General features: G+C 43.8%; 1 protein-coding gene across 1 annotated transcript in view; it reads left to right on the top strand.

Moving 5' to 3' along the window:
• The window catches only part of RYK (receptor-like tyrosine kinase), a 74,829-nt gene that overhangs the window by 44,054 nt on the left and 13,695 nt on the right, over nucleotides 1-17,080 (top strand). The window contains exon 10 of the mRNA XM_009887348.1: nucleotides 2,383-2,469. Coding sequence (XP_009885650.1) covers nucleotides 2,383-2,469 — 87 coding nt within the window. The remainder of the gene's footprint in view (nucleotides 1-2,382; nucleotides 2,470-17,080) is intronic.

The following is a 17,080-nucleotide window of genomic DNA, read 5'->3' as shown; positions in this document are numbered from 1 at the left end:
CAGCCTTTGGAAGTAGAACTGCTAAATGCTTTGCGTTACTGTCTGAAAAACAATGGGAGGATGCTAACACTCCCCATTTAATGTGTGCCTCTGAATCTCTAAGGAGGTAGCTTTGTGCTCGACTCCAATGTCGGTTCGGCAAAAAGCTTCCTTCCCATGCGGGATGCGCTTTGTGTTCCTTTGTGCTGTCTCTTGCCTGTAGCTGTGATGTTAGGAGTCATCCCGTGATGAGAAGTGACTCAGTGCGGCAGCTAGCTTCAGACGTTTAGCACCGAGTGACAGAGCCGCCTGTTAAACGGCTGTTGAATGCAAGGTGGACCCGGTTAATACTGGGATCTTGTTTCTTGGCCTCCAGCTGTTACTTGAGTCTGTCAAAACCTTCAAAAATTAGAGGACTAGAAGGCAAATCCTGATGAACGATCATCAGTTTTAGTTCAGGGTCATAGCAGAACTGAGCCTCTCTCATCTAAGAACAAATGAGCTTCAGAGGGGAAGAGACGAGTAGAAACGTTTGCATAAAATTTTCAAGAATTCCTAAGTGCTGCCAAGTGGAACTTAAACATATTTTACAGATCCTGGCCAGAGATTCATTATAAACTTCAAGTAGCTTCCATAACTTAAACTGCTATAACTTTTTAATAATTTAGAAGATTATGGTTATGCTGTGGTGTAACCAGTTGGCAAATGCAAAGTACCAGGTCTGAGAGTGCGCCAAGAGGGATCTGTGGGGGCCTTTTGTACTGCTGGGCTTGTGCAGCGCCTGATTCTGAACCTGCTTCAAGCTCACATGGCACTAGATGTAAGACAAAAACATAGGTGTCTTAAAAATAAAAAGTTTCTGCTGTAATAGCTACGCTTCAGCAAATGGAAGACGTGTTAACAGTAAGTGAACCTTTACCATTTTCTGGTGAAGTGGAGAAATGACTTATATGTCCAGTCTGGAATACAAACAGCATAATTTGTAAAAAGCCCGACACGTAATTCGTGCTAAGATGTGTCTTTCAGGGTACTGTTAAAAAACAACCAAGAAAACCCCAAAACATGGACCATACAGGCATGCTGTTTTACAGTCTTACTAGGTGTAGGTATTGGATTGCATGCAAATTACTTTGTAGTCGCAACTGCTTTTACATGCTTCCCCATTTCTTTAATTCCAGCATTTACAAATAGATAGATAACTTGATACCATAACACACTTCAGTACATCTTCCCTTTGACTTTTACATATATCTGTATATTGGAATTAGATATTTAAGGCACTCTTACGATGTCTTCAAGAACCAAGATAGGAGGCTTTTAGTTTACTGCTAAATACCTCATGCTGTATATTTATAGTTGCCAAGTCTGTAGTTAAATTGCTTCTTGATGCAATTAGAATTTGAAGATCCCCGTCTTGCAGGGTTTATTTGCAGTCCCAGGGTAGATGATAGAAGTGTCGCGCTGTCCCTGTTAAGTATTCAGGAACCAAATGAGACCCACATTTTGTGCCAGAAGATGTACAACCAGGCTAAGGCAGTCCCCATCAAATATGGGGACTTTCAACCTTATCAGACAGGACAAATCACTGGGAAAGGGATGCAGCGTATGAGTAGACTGCGTGGAGATGATGCGCACGTTGGTGCCACGGTAATAGCAGGACAGAAAAGCGTTTTATAAAAAAAGTTTTATAAAAAGTTAATTCTGTGTGTGTTACCACACTGTAATTGATACTCCAGCTGTTCAATGGAGCTCCTTTTTCTGTAGTAGCTTCATTAAAATTTTGGGAATGGAAAAATGTTGGACAGACTGGAAAAAAACAAGCAAACCCAACACCTTCCAGCTGAGGTGAAACATTTGAATAATGTCATACTGGTTGGTTGGGGTTTTTTTTTCCAAACTGTTCCATGCGTACAGTTTGGCTGAAACCAGTATTTCCTTGTGAACACTTCCAAAAAAATTTCATCTTTGTGAGAAACGTTTTTACTGGAGAATTCCAGACCTGCTGGATGAGAAAAGGACGGAGCTGGAGTTTTTACTGCTGCCAATTGACAGCCTGAACTGCCACAAATAAACCCATCACCAATATCGATACCTAATTTAACTGGATTCTGCTGCTGTCGTTAGTTCGCTGTCACGTTTGTCCCCCTAAATTTTAATTAGCCAAACTTGCAGCATTTACTGCATATAGTTGTGAATCCACCTAGTGCTGGAGAGGTGGCTGGGTTATATATTGTTGACTTCATAGGGAATTGAGGACTTCTGCCTTAACGGTCGCTGTTTCTAATTTTCTGCTGGGGCTGAATCATTTTATAGTGGTGTTTTCTTAATAGCTATTAAATTCTGTTCACATTATCAGTGTATTTTTACCACAAAATACTACATAATTATATGTTCTCTTCATAGGCACATTTGGGCGCATTTTCCATGGGATTCTCATAGAAGAAAAAGACCCCAGTAAAGAGAAACAAGTTTTTGTCAAAACTGTTAAAGGTATGTTTATATAAAGGATGTGGGGTTTTGTGTCCAGTTGTTTGGATTGTGGTGCGTGCTGAGTGTATCAAATCTGTCTTTAAAAACAAACCCCTCCTTCCCAAAAATGTGCCAATGGCTACTGCTTAAAAAGCAGAAGCAATTTGGATACTGCCTTCAGCCAGAGAGAGCAGAAATCTTATATGGAAGAAAAATGTGTGTGTTTTCCCCTAGCGATTTCACATTCTGCATCTTGAATACTTTTGCTTATTCTTCTTCTAAGTTAAAAAATATAATTGTGTTTTTTTTTTCTCCTAGCATGTCATTGTTATTTCCATCCCCAGCCTTTTCCCCTGCAAATTGCTGAAAAGGGCACCTGCAATGCATCTTAAAAAAACATGTGGCTGAAGATAGGGTGTGCAGAAGATGGGGCATAGTTTTTGCTGTCCTTAAACTTTGCTACAGAAGCATGAGAATTCTTATTTGGAACTTTATTTATACAAATATAGCATCTTTCTTCGAGAAATATGTTCTTGGAGTGAGTTAAATCATGATAGGTAGACTTAAGAAACAAGGTAAGTATAGATGAAAATCATATTAGGTATATCCTACGTATATATTACATATATTCTATGTATATCCCTTCCTCTACACTCATAATTGTAACAGTTCTCTGTAGCTCAACAGTTTTGCTGAATTCCCTGTACAGCACTAGAGCTTCACCAGATTTTGTTTGTCATTTCAATAGGGTGTATTATTGCCTTTGGTTTTTCACCTTAAAAATGCCTTAATTCTTTCTTTAAAAAAAAAAGGCTTCTATAAGAATTTCAACTAGTTTTAAATGTTTTTGCCCGGCTAGTAATTTTTAGAGATACTAATTTTAAAGAGGACGGTGGGAATTAGTGAAGCTGCTAAATTTTGTTGAATCTTTCTGCAACCCATTTATTTGGTACCTTTTTTTAAGAAAAATATGTTGCTTAAAGAAAGCAACCTTCTATTATTCTTGGTGTGTTTCTCACACAATCAGATGCTTGTAACAATAACAAAAAAAAGTTTATGGGGAAAACCACTTAGAAAAAGATTCACGCTCACTTCAAGGGGTGGAATTTCGTAAAGCCACCCTGATTTGGAATAAAAGTAGCTTAAGAAAAAAGGGGTCTCTGCTTCTTGAAACTGTCTGAAGTGGCAGTTTGGGATGGATGCTGTGGCATCCTTTAGCTGCGCGTTGTTCTTGGTGTGGGCCTGGCAGGGTGGTGTGCTTTGGGCAGTGTCCCATACCGTACCTGCTGCTCGAACGAAATAGATTGAACTTAAAAACTTGTGGCTGTTGTGAGCCGGGTACCGGCTGGGAGTAATCAACACAGGCGGTGTGCAATCTGCCTCCTTTCCTGCCGAACAAATCCTTACCTCCTACTCAGCATGGTACGGGTGGGCGGGGGGGGTACCAACAGTGTGTAGGAGGCGCTTCGTGGGCAGCGGGAGGGGAACCTGCAAGGAAATCTGTCTCGGCATCAATTCCGCCAGCAGAGCTTGATCTGTGCTCTGGGGCAACGGTTTGTGTTTCTGCTAATGGGGTTCACGGAGGGCTGAACGGTGAGGATTTGCTGTTGGCGCTTTGCCTGCTTTTTCCTCTTGCGTGTCCCTAGATCCAGGGTGACAGTTACTCTCATAGTCATGAGATACTTCCATTATTTATTTAGGAGAGCCTCTGAGGTGGTACGCTTTCATTCCATAGCATTCTTCTTCCCTGTCAAGTCCAGAGAGGACATCTGAAAAGCAGATATGCTGCCCCTTTGGAGAACCTACAGGAGGGCTGGGGAAGGACTTCTTACAAGGGCATGGAGTGACAGGATGAGGGGGAATGGCTTCAAACTGGAAGAGGGGAAATGAAGATGAGATATTAGGCAGAAATGCTTCCCTGTGCGGGCGGCGATCCCCTGGCGCAGGTTGCCCCGAGAAGCTGTGGCTGCCCCATCCCTGGAGGTGTTCAAGGCCAGGTTGGACGGGGCTTGGAGCAACCTGGGCTGGTGGGAGGTGTCCCTGCCCAGGGCAGGGGGGTGGAACTGGATGGTCTTTAAGGTTCCTGCCAACCTAAACCATTCTGTGATTCTATGATGTTGATAGCTACCATTTAGCATGATGGCGTTAGCCAGAGCTGTGTCTGCTGAAGTAGTCGTAACCTTAACAAGAGTAATAGTCCTCTTAATATAATGGCAAGCATTTTCTCGTGGTGACTTCTAGCAAGCAGCAAAGGGGTGTCCTCTATTTAAAAAAAAAAAAAAAAAAGGTTTATGATGAGGCAGTCTAACTCGGGGCATCATTCACCAGTGTTACCTTAACTCATGATCCCCTTCGCTGTGTTATTTGGTGGTTCTCTGCCCTCATTCAGAGGCCACAAATGCCACGGCTCTTGTGAGCCCCAAAATTGTTGTGAGTTGGGGCAGTTCGACATCTGTACAGCACTACCCAAGCACGCTTACTTTTTATAGTGTTGGATTAAATGACAAGGCAACATTTGTGAGAACACATCTTAATTTAACTGCCTCGCATCACCATTATCTGATTGCTTTACCAAAATGGGTCTTCTAATCCACTTTTAAAGCTGCATTTCACCCTTGCTGTGGCTTGTGTCTTTGACACAACACACATCCTAATTTCTCCAGCCCTTCCCTTTGCAGTGAAAGGTTTGCTGGCTGTGGTGAACTGGAGCGTGGTCTTAAGGGAGTAATGGTATTTCCATAATTGTTGTCTGTAGAGAATTTCTCAGCTTTTAAAAGGATCTATAGGGACAAAGTTTATAATAGATTTTGCTGATACTTGTCTGCGAAATAATATTGGTTTGGGCAGCAGAACGTTGCTAGGAAAATAACTATAAACATCCCCACTTCCCCTTACAGCAGTGCATTCGCAGCGCCAGTGTTAAGCAGCTTTGTCTTCGTAGCCTGGCTGTGATAGCTGTGCGTGCAGCTGGGTCATGTAATAAGTTGGGAATCTGATCCACTTGGAAAAGAAAAAACCTGCAAAAAATTCTCCCTTAACCAGACTTTTTCCCCTTGATCTCGTTCTTTCTGTGACCACACACACACTGCTGTTTTGGCACAAACACAGGAGTAGGGCAGGACCACAAAAGCGAGATGGGTATGAGAACTATTAAACTGACTTAAGTATCTGTTGCTGAAGGCAAGAAAGGAGCCTGAGGGTCACGGGAGAGAAACAAGGGAAAAAGGCTTTGTCTGTATAGCTAAAATAAAGTACAGCAGTGCCCCGAGTGACAAAATCATGGGGAGGAGGTAAGGGGTGTTCCAGATCTTCTGAAAAATGTGACCTGAAATTGTTTCAGCAGGTGCTGTGAGGAAGAATAACCTTCTTGAGAGGAAAACCACCTCTTCTCAGCAGGATCAGAGCTTGAGAAACTTAAGGCATTGCATCGGCTGTTGTGATATTAGAGTAGTTGCTACAGCTTTGTATCTGGAATTGGCAATAGAAGGAACCCTTTGGAAGGAGAACACCTGGACATGGCAAATATGATCAGTACACCTGTGCCCAAACTAGAACTTCATATTAGAATAGTGATTGTTTGGGTTGGGAGGGATCTTCAAAGACCATCTAGCCCAACCTCCCTGCCGTGGGCAGAGACATCTTTTCCTAGACCAGGTTGCTCAAAGCCCTGTCCAACCTGGCCTTGAACACTTTCGATGATGGGACATCCTCAGCTTCTCTCGACAACCTGTTCCAGTGTCTCACCACCCTCACTGTAAACAAATAAAAAATATTCTTCCTTATGTCCAATCTAAATCTACCCTCTTTCAGTTTAAAACTGTTGCCCCTTGTCCTGTCACTACAGGCCACAATAAAAAAAAAAAAACCAACTCCGTCTTTGTTTTAAGCTTCCTTTAAGTATTGAAAAGTCATAATAAGGTCTCCCTGGAGCACTTTCTTCTCCAGGCAGAACAAAGTCAACACTCTCAGCCTTTTTTCATAGGAGAGGTGTTCCAGCCCTTGGATCACTTCCATGGCCCTTTTCTGGACCCACTCTAACAGGTCCCTGTTTTTTCTTGTGCTGGGGACCTCAGAGCTGGACGCAGTACTCCAGGTGGGGTCTCATGAGAGTAGAGGGGGGGAATCGCCTCCCTCAACCTGGGAACTTTGTCTAGACATGACCTTAGTTGGTGCAGTTGTCTACTGTGCCACTGGATAGAAGCCTTCACCCTCATAGAGTAACACCAGTGTCCTGATGCACGAGTGGCTCTGTGTTGGGTGTTACCATTGCAAGCTATATCAATCATAGCAAGTTTGGGTTGTGCAGCCTGGTTAATCTAGTGGATTAAGTGATTATAGAATCATAGAATGGTTTAGGTTGGAAGGGACCTTGAAGATCACCTAGTTCCAAACCCCTGCCATGGGCAGGGACATCTTTCACTAGACCAGGTTGCTCAAAGCTCTATCCAGCCTGGCCTTGAACACCTCCTTATCCTCTGGACATGGCCAAGAAATTCGAACAAGTAGTATACATGGGACTGGAAGGCTTCCTTGAGCCATGGGCAGCTCATGTGCCTTGACTTTTAGGAGAAGACATCTGCTACACTAGGAAGGGTGCCAAAGAAGAGCTATTGGGCCATTCAAGTAATGGTTTCTGAGTACTTCTCATCAAGAAAACCTGTGAAAAAAGGTCATGCTGTAGATGTAACAGCAGCTGTGTATCATAATGGATCTCTTCTTTCTTGTGTTTCTTCTTCGTATGAATGTATCTATAAGATCCATAACCTTCCTGATAAAGCGGGCAGAGGAGAATGTGCTGTCTGTTTTCTCATTTCATATCCTGGAGAAGATGAATGTTGTGGCAGACACCCTCATCAGACAATAGTTAGATCTGTGAGTATTTCCCACTCTGAGAGGAGTGTGCAGCCTTGTCCGTTTGCCTTTTTCCTGTGTTTTTACCTTGCCCTAGGGTTGATCCTGTTCCCCAAAGGATCAAAAAGCAGAGATAGTTGACTGGTCCTGGTGGTAACTGCAGCAGCCCTTTCTGCTTTCCTTCCCTGACGTTTTTGAGCCTTCTGGTAAGGTGTTGGCCATTACTGTAAACTACATAAAAACTGAGAAACCCTGGACCTGCCTACCTCTGTCCTGTGAAAGAGGCCGTTCAGAGACGGTGAGACTTTCCAGGAACATCTTGTATTTCCCAGTTTTCCCAAGCTGGGATTGACCTGTTAGGTCAGACTCTCAAAGGGCAAGTTTGATCCTAATAAAGCAATGTCAGTGCAGGAGGCAAATAGAATGGAATTTGCTTGTTTAGCGTTATTTGACTAGTTTCTCCTACGCCGCAGAACTTGTCTGGGGTCTTTTGTCTGAACCGTTCATCAAGGCTTTGAAGTGCTTTGCAACCGATTCAGTGACTACTTGTTCCATAGCTTGTAAATTGATACGGCTGAAAAGTTGGAAATGCTCCTCTTGGAATCTCAACGCCGCATCTTTTATAAAGAGATAGTCTGAAGGCAGAACTCATCCCTGCGTGCCAGAAGTTCACTCCAGGTCCCTTAGGAGAGGCTTTTTTTTCTTTCACCTAACTGTAGTGCACTCCAGAGCAAAGTTGTAACATGCCCTGGGTAGTGACAAAGCTTCTACCTGCATGTTCATGAAATGCATTAATTTATAATGTGTTTTTTTTAATGCTATATCATCTAATGCTTCAGAGTGCGTCTGGAGGCCTGAGTCTTCCATTATGTGCAGTGCTCTGTGCCAAAGATGAGAGCTTAAAAGAAAAAAAAAAAAAAAAGGGTATCACCTGCCAAAATTAGAGGTAGCTTTCTGGAAGCTCTAATGACTTTGGGAGTACAAAGATCACAAGCCCTGGGCAAAAGGTGTCACTTGTTGGTACTTTCTCTAGATCCTTCACGTTGGCCACCCAGTTGGTCTTTCCTATTTGCAGTTTCTATTTTCGATGTGCATTAAGTTGCTTGTCATTGTCGTAAAAGTTTAGCTTCTTTCACATTTAGACTTTTGTGTGGCTAATTCGCCTTTGTTCTTTCTTTAAATGGACACTCGTGAAGATGAAAGATGTGTGTCTCCTTACCAGTATGAACAAGAATAGGTACCTGTACTATATTTGGGATATTATCAGGAATAGTGTGGCCAGCAGGACTGGGGCAGTGATGGTCCCCCTGTGCTCAGCACTGGTGAGGCCCCACCTCGAGTGCTGTGTTCAATTTCGGGCCACTCACGACAAGAAGGACATTGAGGTGTTGGAGCGCGTCCAGAGAAGGGCTACAAAGCTGGTGAGGGGTCTGGAGGACAAGTCTGGTGAGGAATGACTGAGGGAACTGGGGTTGTTCAGCCTGGAGAAGAGGAGGCTGAGGGGAGACCTTATCACCCTCTACAGCTCCCTGAAAGGAGGGGGTAGAGAGGTGGGGGCTGAGCTCTTCTCACTGGCGACAAGTGATAGGATGAGAGGAAATGGGTTCAAGTTATGCCAGACGAGGTTTAGATTGGATATTAGGAAAAAAATTTTCACAGAAAGGTTTATTAAACATTGGAAGAGGCTGCCCAGGGAGGGGGTGGATTTGCCATCCCTGGAGGTGTTTAAAAAAAGGGGCAGACGTGGTACTTGGGGACATGGTTAAGAAGTGGTTTTGTCAGGGTAGATTAATGGTTGGACTTGATGATCTTAAAAGTCCCTTCCAACCTCAACAATTCTATGATATTGGAATCTGGGAATCAATACAACCTGAGGAAGTTCTTTGTTGGAAAGATGGGGAGACTTAGCTGGCTTTCGGTTTCTTTGGTGTGTTTCTTGCTCTGCAGTAGAATTATTTTGTGTGGTTGTAGTGCTTCACTTTCCGACAGGAGGTTTCCAATCACATTAAGCTTTGGGAAGTGTCTTACTTGGCATGTTTCTCAAAGCTGGTGTTGCATCTCTTGCCAGTGATTGACACATCTCTTCTGCCTTTATATGGTGTGAAATAGACTTTCTTGTGAATCTTCTAGATCATCTTACATCAGAAGAGGAAGAAAACACATGGGTTTCACCTCTGATTTAAAGAACACATTGTTTAATGGTTCTTTTCCTGTGAAGGAGAAAATTCTTTGCAAAACAAATGGAATTGTATTATTCCAGGAACAGGCGCAGTGCGTTTGAGTTGTGCAGAGCCCTGACTCATTTAGTACGTTCTGGCCAAGGTACATTTTTATTAAAAACAACCGATCGTGCTGTTCAAGATAACCTGACTGCTTCCATTTCATTTTCTAACCACTTAAAATTTTTCTTGTGTACAAGGAAGGAGTGTTTGAAAACAAACCACCCATGAAAAGCACTGGAAACAAAAGTCAGTGTAAGTGAAGATTAACGTCATCATTTTATTAACTTTACCAAAGCTTTGAGTGTTGTTCGTATCATCGTAGGTCACTAAAGGACTCTTTCAGCACTCTTGGCTACCTCCAACATTATACTTTTAAAATTCTTTAATTAATTATTAATCTAAGGGTGGGGTGGGGTGGTGGAGGGGTGCTCAGAGTGCTCCCCCATGCATAATGTGGATTATGGTGCTGGAGCAGAAGCCCTGGAGAAGAACCTTCCCATGAATTCATCTGGTGCCCCTCAGGACTGCCGCTGCCCTCAGCATATTGGTAGTACACACAACTTCTCTAGTGTGAGTCAAAACACGCGTTTTGCAGTGCAAGTTTGTGTTGAGGTGTAGCCAGGAGGAAACCTATTAGATGTTAAACGTCGTATGTTTTTTGGCCGAGCTGAGTGCAAGTTGGGGACCCTTTAGGACTTCTTCAGTACATTTAGGAGGTGGAGGAATAGAGAGCTTGAGAACTTAGGGGATGCAAAGCAGTAGGCATGCTTAGGTGGCTTAAGTGTGTATGATGAGCTTTGTGTTAACCAAGTTGAAGGGTTTCTTGTTCATGTTAGACATAGTATACCACAACCTGGAGCATACACAGTTGCTCCCAAAGTACCCTTTTGAAATTGCATTGAATTTACTGTTCTGGGCAGTTCATTCTTAAAAGCACAGCCTTGTGAAAATAATTACAAGTTTAAGCTCATGCCTTAAATGCACAGTATTTAAGTTAATTGCTAAAAGTATTTAACCTGCCAAAATCAGGGTACAGGATCCTGTTTCTGTAGAAGAAAGTTTATGATCAAAAAAAAAAAAATACTAAGAGAAGAGCTGCTTCTAGTCTGAGCTAAATTCAAAGGAAGATACTTGAATTTAAAGAATTAGGGGAAAAGTAGCAAATTTCTGAATATCGGCTTTAAAAATGCACTATATTTGTCATTCAATCCTAGTTGATTAAGAAAGTATCCTGAGAGACCTAAAATCATACAACATACATTTAAAAAATATTCAGTAGCAGCTCTCAGAGATTGATGTCCAAAGTACTGTACTTCTTAAAGACTTGCTGTTCCATAGACTTCTGCAGGGGGAAAAAAAAAATCATAATCTACAATATACTTTCATTTACATACAGTTAAAATCACTACTTGTATTTTGATTATTTTTTTTTAAACTGCTGCCCTTCGGCAGTTGATAGAGTTTGAAAGGTTAAATCGGTTCTGTCTCTCTTCCCCAGTTTCACTTCAGGTTTGCTTATGCTTTCAGCTTTATTTTAAGTTAAACAGATTACTGAGCAAAGAGCCTTTGGCTTGTTGCTATTTGCTGCTGCTGGTTGGACTCTAGCATTGTCGTTACGCAGGGAAATAGCGCTGTCCCCAGCTTGTACCGCTCGCTGCCCTTTTCTGTGGTTTCAAGCTGCGTGTGCATTTGTCGTGTTGGAAAACCAGAACAGCATTCCCTGTTTGAGCAGCGTCAGGTTGAATCGCTTCCAGAATCTATTAAAATTAGGCTTGAATTTGAAACTACGAGCTGCCTTGCTTTGGAAAATAAACTTGTGTGGTTGTGGCGTGGAAACAAACGTTTTGATATAAATAGCTTTGATATTAAGATTGGAGGAGAAATCTTGCTCTGTTGAAATTTGTACAGTGTAGTGTGTGTGTGTGTAACGTCCTCGTGTTGTCATTTGGGTATGTATGTCTTGACATCCGTTGGTACTCTGTAGGGCGCGTGGTGGCCTTGTGAAGCAGGTAGAGGTTGGTGGGTGAAAGCGTAGCTGTTACCTGGATGCCTCTATCTGCGCTTGTGCGTGGCAACAGAGCTGCCAGAGAGGAGCAAAGGGGGGATGTGGTGGGCAAAAAGCCATCGGATGTGCTGTTGGCATCCGTGGGAGCTTGTCACCGTCTCACTGTTTGGGCCTCCTGAAATGTTAAAGTGTAGATATTTTTGTGTATGTACTTCCCCTTCTACTTATAAAAAAGTGGATTGGATCGTGACTACTTGCATTCCTCGAGCAGTTTGTCCTTCTATTGAAGGAAAGTTCTGAAAATGGCTGCTAGCAGCATTAAAAATGTCACGTACAACAGACGTGGAATCAGGATAGTCTTCCACTGCTGAATTTCTTCCAAAAAGACTTGTGCAGAAGGGTTAAAGCAGTATTCCGGCGTGTATTCTCTCTGAACTGGGATTGAATTCTGCCTTGGGAGACATTTTACATAACGAACTGCTGGGCAGAAGCAGCAGTAATTAAAAAGGATGTGTTGGTAGCGGGAACATTTCTTACCTGGAGCTGAAGGTGTAGGGCAGTTCTGGTACTGTGCTCTCCATTCCGTCGAGTCTGTGGCTGTTGTGGTTGCCTGTATGCTTTTCGCCCTTCAATAACTTGAGCTTGTGGACTTTGTCACAGCGTATTTGGCAAAGCCCGCAAGTTTGAAAGATAATAAGGGTAATACAGGCTTTGTGAAAACAGGTAGCCCTGTAGAAAATGGGTTGTGTCATTGTTGTGATGTTGGGGAATGTTAGCTTGCAATATGAGACAGAAGGAAGTTCACAGGGGAACGAGACATTACAAATGGTCCAAAGGTGAGAAAAGCTTCAAGTAAAACATCTTTTCAAATATTGCTGTCAGAGAAGCATGTTTATCGGAAGCCTTAGACATCCTGGCTGTAGTGTTTGCTAAGCTGCTCCTGATAGAAGTGCTGAAAGAAATCTCAGTATGTTACTGCCCATAGTGAGCTACAAAAGGGCTCCGGAATGACTTGTTTCAATTTTGAAACCTTCAGTTATATTGCTTTCAAAATTCTGCTTTGTCTTCCATCTGAAGAACCAGATTTTGGTGATGGTGCCACAATTTAAAGTCTTTAAATTGGAATGCTGGGCTTTGCTATTTTGAGGTTCTAGGAGGTCTGACTTAAAATGTTATTCTTAAAAGCCGTCCAGCTAACCGGATAACCCACTGCGATATCCAGGTAATTGCTGCTTTTCATCTCTGATAAGTAATTTGAGGTGTGGAGTGACTCTTTTCCGATACACTACCACCCAGTGAACGTAGAGCGTGATGCTCTGCAGTTGGTAGGAGCGCCCAGTCTCGTAGCAAGCACATTGCTGCAATCTTAGTGTCATGGCAAAACTCGCCAGAGATCTTTTGTTCCACGCGAGTGTCACAATGATTCACGAGACTGATGAGTGATGGTAAACAAAGATGTAAAATGCGGTTTTGCAGATGGCCTTTTAGAAGTCGGTAAAAAACCAAAGAGGTGTTCTTTCTCCCCAGGAACCAGGAAGGGCCTCGGCAATATCGCACTTGCCAGAACTGTGTTGAGAGATTAGCCTCTTATATAAAAATAGTAGTGCCAGGAGCCCCATTGTGCCTGGCTATATACAAATAACGTAATATCATGAGATAAACTTGCAGCCGTATCAAAGCTTCTTGAAATCCGAGCTTGTTCTTGTTCTGTGCCTTAGGGTAGAATTTCTCAGCCAGGGTCTTGGCACAGAAAGGGTAAAATTAGTGCTTTGAAAGCATCTTCCTAGCTCCAGAATGCCTTTACATCTATCTCAGATAGTCTTGTTTTTAAGCACCTTCTGAAAGTTGGACCTTCTAGGTCCTAATTGAACATCTACTGGGTGTTAATTCTTTCTCTTAACTCGTGTGACCCGAAGTCTTTGCTGTTCGGCTGCTCGGCTGTTGGCGCGTGATAGCCTTGTGGAAATGGATGATGCTCTTTCAGGGCGAAGAAGCACTGACCTGGCAGCACCTCACGATCATCAGGCTGCAACTGCATGAATTGTTGAGCGCTGACGTGTTCTTAATCACAAATAGCGTTAATATCTCAGAGGGGAGTTTGGGTTTTTTTTTTACTTAGGGCTTTGAAGAAGTTGTGCAATAAGCCCTTGTTGCCTTGCCCTGGAGTGTTCCACTGTTTCGGGGCTGTTTCCTGATGCACAAATTGAATATATGGGAGACTACGGATTCCTCCGTCGTGGTGTTAAGTTGCTCTTCTAATTTAAGAGGTTTCTGGCTCTGTGGGAGGCTTCCCTCCCATTCCCCCCTCCTTCAGCTCCGTGTGTGGCTGTGTTCAGATCAAATGACTTCACGGATCCGGTACAGAAAAAATGAGCCGCAAAAGCCTGTGGGCATGCTCGTGTGTGTGACAAGATTGTTCCCCGGGTCTCGTTTTGTGTGGCTACACAAACAGTTCTGTGAATAAAATGCCCACGTGTGTGTGCTTACATGTAACGCGTAGAGATTTGATATATGGGTCCGGTATGGGATTACACTTTGGCCCAGGCAGCAAAATGAAATCTGTAGGATTCACTTTAGTATGTCCTTGTAAAAGTGTCTCACCAAGCTGGAATTGCTGGGTCACGGCTGTCACCGGCTCTGCTCTGGGACCGCCCGTTTCTCATATTAAAGGCAGAAATGCTGTGGACTGTCTGGATGGCTTTTAAGGGATTTCATTGCGGGATGGTCAGACTCACCAGGTCCTCTGCAACAAAATGTTTTATTACCAAAATAACCTTCTTTGTAATCTGTGAAGATCTGTCTCACAGAGCTCATAGAGCTCAGAGGGTTGTGGTTAGTGGTGCAGAGTCTAGTTGGAGGTCAGTAACGAGTGGTGTCCCTCAGGGGTCAGTACTGGGTCCAGTCCTGTTCAATATAGTCATCAATGATCTGGATGAAGGGATAGAGTGTACCATCAGCAAGTTTGCTGATGACACAGAACTGGGAGGAGTGGCTGACACGCTAGAAGGCTGTGCTGCCTTACAGCGTGACCTCGCCAGGCTGGAGAGATGGGCAGAGAGAAACCTTATGAACTTCAACCAGGGCAAGGGTAGGGTCCTGCACCTGGGAAGGAATAACCCCATGCACTGGTACAGGTTGGGGGTGACCTCCTGGAGAGCAGCTCTGTGGAAAGGGACCTGGGAGTCCTGGTGGCCAACAGGATGCCCATGAGCCAGCATCTGGAGCGCTGTGTCCAGTTCTGGGCTCCCCAGTTCAGGAAGGACAGGGATCTGCTGGAGAGGGTCCAGCAAAGGGCTACAGAGGTGATGAGGGGACTGGAGCATCTTTCTGATGAGGAAGGGCTGAGGGACTTGGGTCTCTTTAGTCTACAGAAAAGAAGATCCGAGGGGGCATCTTCTTAACGCTTACGAATACTCAACGGGAGGGTGCCAGGGGGATGGGAACAGTCTTTTCTCAGTGGTGCCCAGTGACAGGACGAGAGGGAACGGGCACAAGCCTGAACATAGGAAGTTCCATCTAAACATGAGGAAGGACTTCTCTCCTGTGAGGGTGGCAGAGCAGTGGCACAGGCTGCCCAGAGAGGTGGGGGGGTCTCCCCCTCTGGAGCCATCCCAAACCCGCCTGGACGCCGTCTGTGCCACTGCTGGAGGTGCCCCTGCTCTGGCGGGGGGGGGGGACTAGATGATCTCCAGAGGTCCCTTCCCACCCTGACCAGTCTGTGATTCTGTGTCTCTTGGATGCTCAAAAGTGGTTATAATCTACTAAATGTGACTGAGTGTTTGTTTAAATGTACTTTTTGGTGTGTAACTAAAGAAAATGGCTATAAAAAGAAGTCTTAATTGCAGTGGGGACTGTTGCAGTAGTGTTGTTTTGGTATTTTTCTGACCCCTTTTTAAGTAGAATCACTCAAAGAAGTGATGATTTATATTCTGTTTTGAATTACATCTTGTGGAAAACCACAATAATCAAATTGTGTGGTTGTTCTAAATTGGCACCAGCCTAAGCCAGAGGAGGATTATTTTGTTCTGAGCGTGTTGAATGTGTTGGGTGTTGTGTAAGTTTTTTCCATACAGAAAACAAGGAAATAATATTGATAAGAAAACACAATACGGATGCTGTGACTGTTTCACAAGATAAGATGTAGATTTCCGTATATACTTGAATGGGAGTCAATCGTCCTTTTGGGTGCTCGACGGCTATAGCGTAGTGTCTCCGAGCTGGAAGAAAACAATGAAACGTAACAGTGACCTGCTGCAAAACGCCCAACGTGATGGAAAGGGAAAGGCATCGGCACAAGAGTGTCATCATTACAGTGTTAGCGTGATGAGATGAATAGATGCCTTGTCCGAACCAGCTTAACTCGTTCTGTAGATTTTAAAGCCAGTCTTAAATAGTCTCTGATTTAGAGCTTCGAATTATTGCATGGTGGCTCTTATAATTAAAAGCAAACCAGTTAAGCAAGCACAGGGCTGCAGAGTGTATAAGCGAGTTAATCACCTTAAACTCACCGCGAGTGATCTCTTTCCTCCCTTCGTTGTGTGCTGAGTTGAAGAGGTTGTGGTCTTTGAGTTCTAGTAATTAATGCATTTAAACATGAAGCTGTCTTCTAGTAGCTGGTGGTTCTTCTAACCTCTTATAATAGGCTTTTACGCCTCTACTTTTCATGCTTCTTGCTCTTTGTAACAGGTGAGCGATTCAGCCGTTCATGCCTATATAACTTCATTCTAACGTAGTATCTTGGGTTTTCTTACTTGTTTACAAGCCTTTTGAAGTCGTCTCCAACGTATCAGCTTCAATGTATCAAACAGTTGAGTGCTATCGCTATGCAGTAGGTACAACCTTCTCTTTCTGATGCCTCTGTGCAAACTAGAGGCTTCTGCTAACCATTACTTAAACATCTCCTGCACTGCAAGAACCTGTTCATAGCCTCCCCCCATACGTACTTGTTATCAACGACAAGGAAATGCGCTGTTTTGATGCATCCCATAATATACTGCCACCATAATTGTCACTAATCTAATGGCACCTCTGTGTCTGGACTTCTCTAGAGTGCTGTGTGGTTTTGGTGGTGTTGGTCCTTCCAGCCTGTACAGGGTCTCGGCGGTGATGGTCCTCAGGGGTTTCCAAGCATGCTCGGGGTTCAGTGCCTCTGCCTGGGACCTCTATCTGCATTTATAACCTCCATTTCCTGATAGCCTCCCTTTTTTTTTCAGTGCCTGTGTGCTTTTGGGAAGGCATGCCGGCTGTCTCCTGAGCTGAGGTGGTAAAGCAGCCTTTGAAAGTTTGCCTCGGGATACCATTCCTTTCCCTGGCTTAGGGGAACTCTCTCGATCCAGCCGATTGTTTTGTGGCTCGCAGGTTCTTGAGTTGCACAATTCCTCTGTTGATGAACCCTTCTTAGGCAGGAGCTGTGTTGCGCCTGAAGCTGTCTCCCCTTCCAGCAGATGGGGAAAGCTAAATGCCAATTTGTGTATGATAGTTAGAGCCTGTCTGCTTGCTTGCCGTTGCCGTGAGTGGGAGGCCGTGCTCTCCCTCTGGGCTTTGGGTTGGCTTT

The sequence above is a fragment of the Charadrius vociferus genome, unplaced genomic scaffold (assembly GCF_000708025.1).
Source record: "Charadrius vociferus isolate BGI_N301 unplaced genomic scaffold, ASM70802v2 scaffold2016, whole genome shotgun sequence".
NCBI classification, from domain to species: domain Eukaryota; kingdom Metazoa; phylum Chordata; class Aves; order Charadriiformes; family Charadriidae; genus Charadrius; species Charadrius vociferus.
The sequence above is the reverse complement of the archived record's forward strand: the minus strand, read 5'-3'. Positions and strand labels throughout refer to the sequence as shown.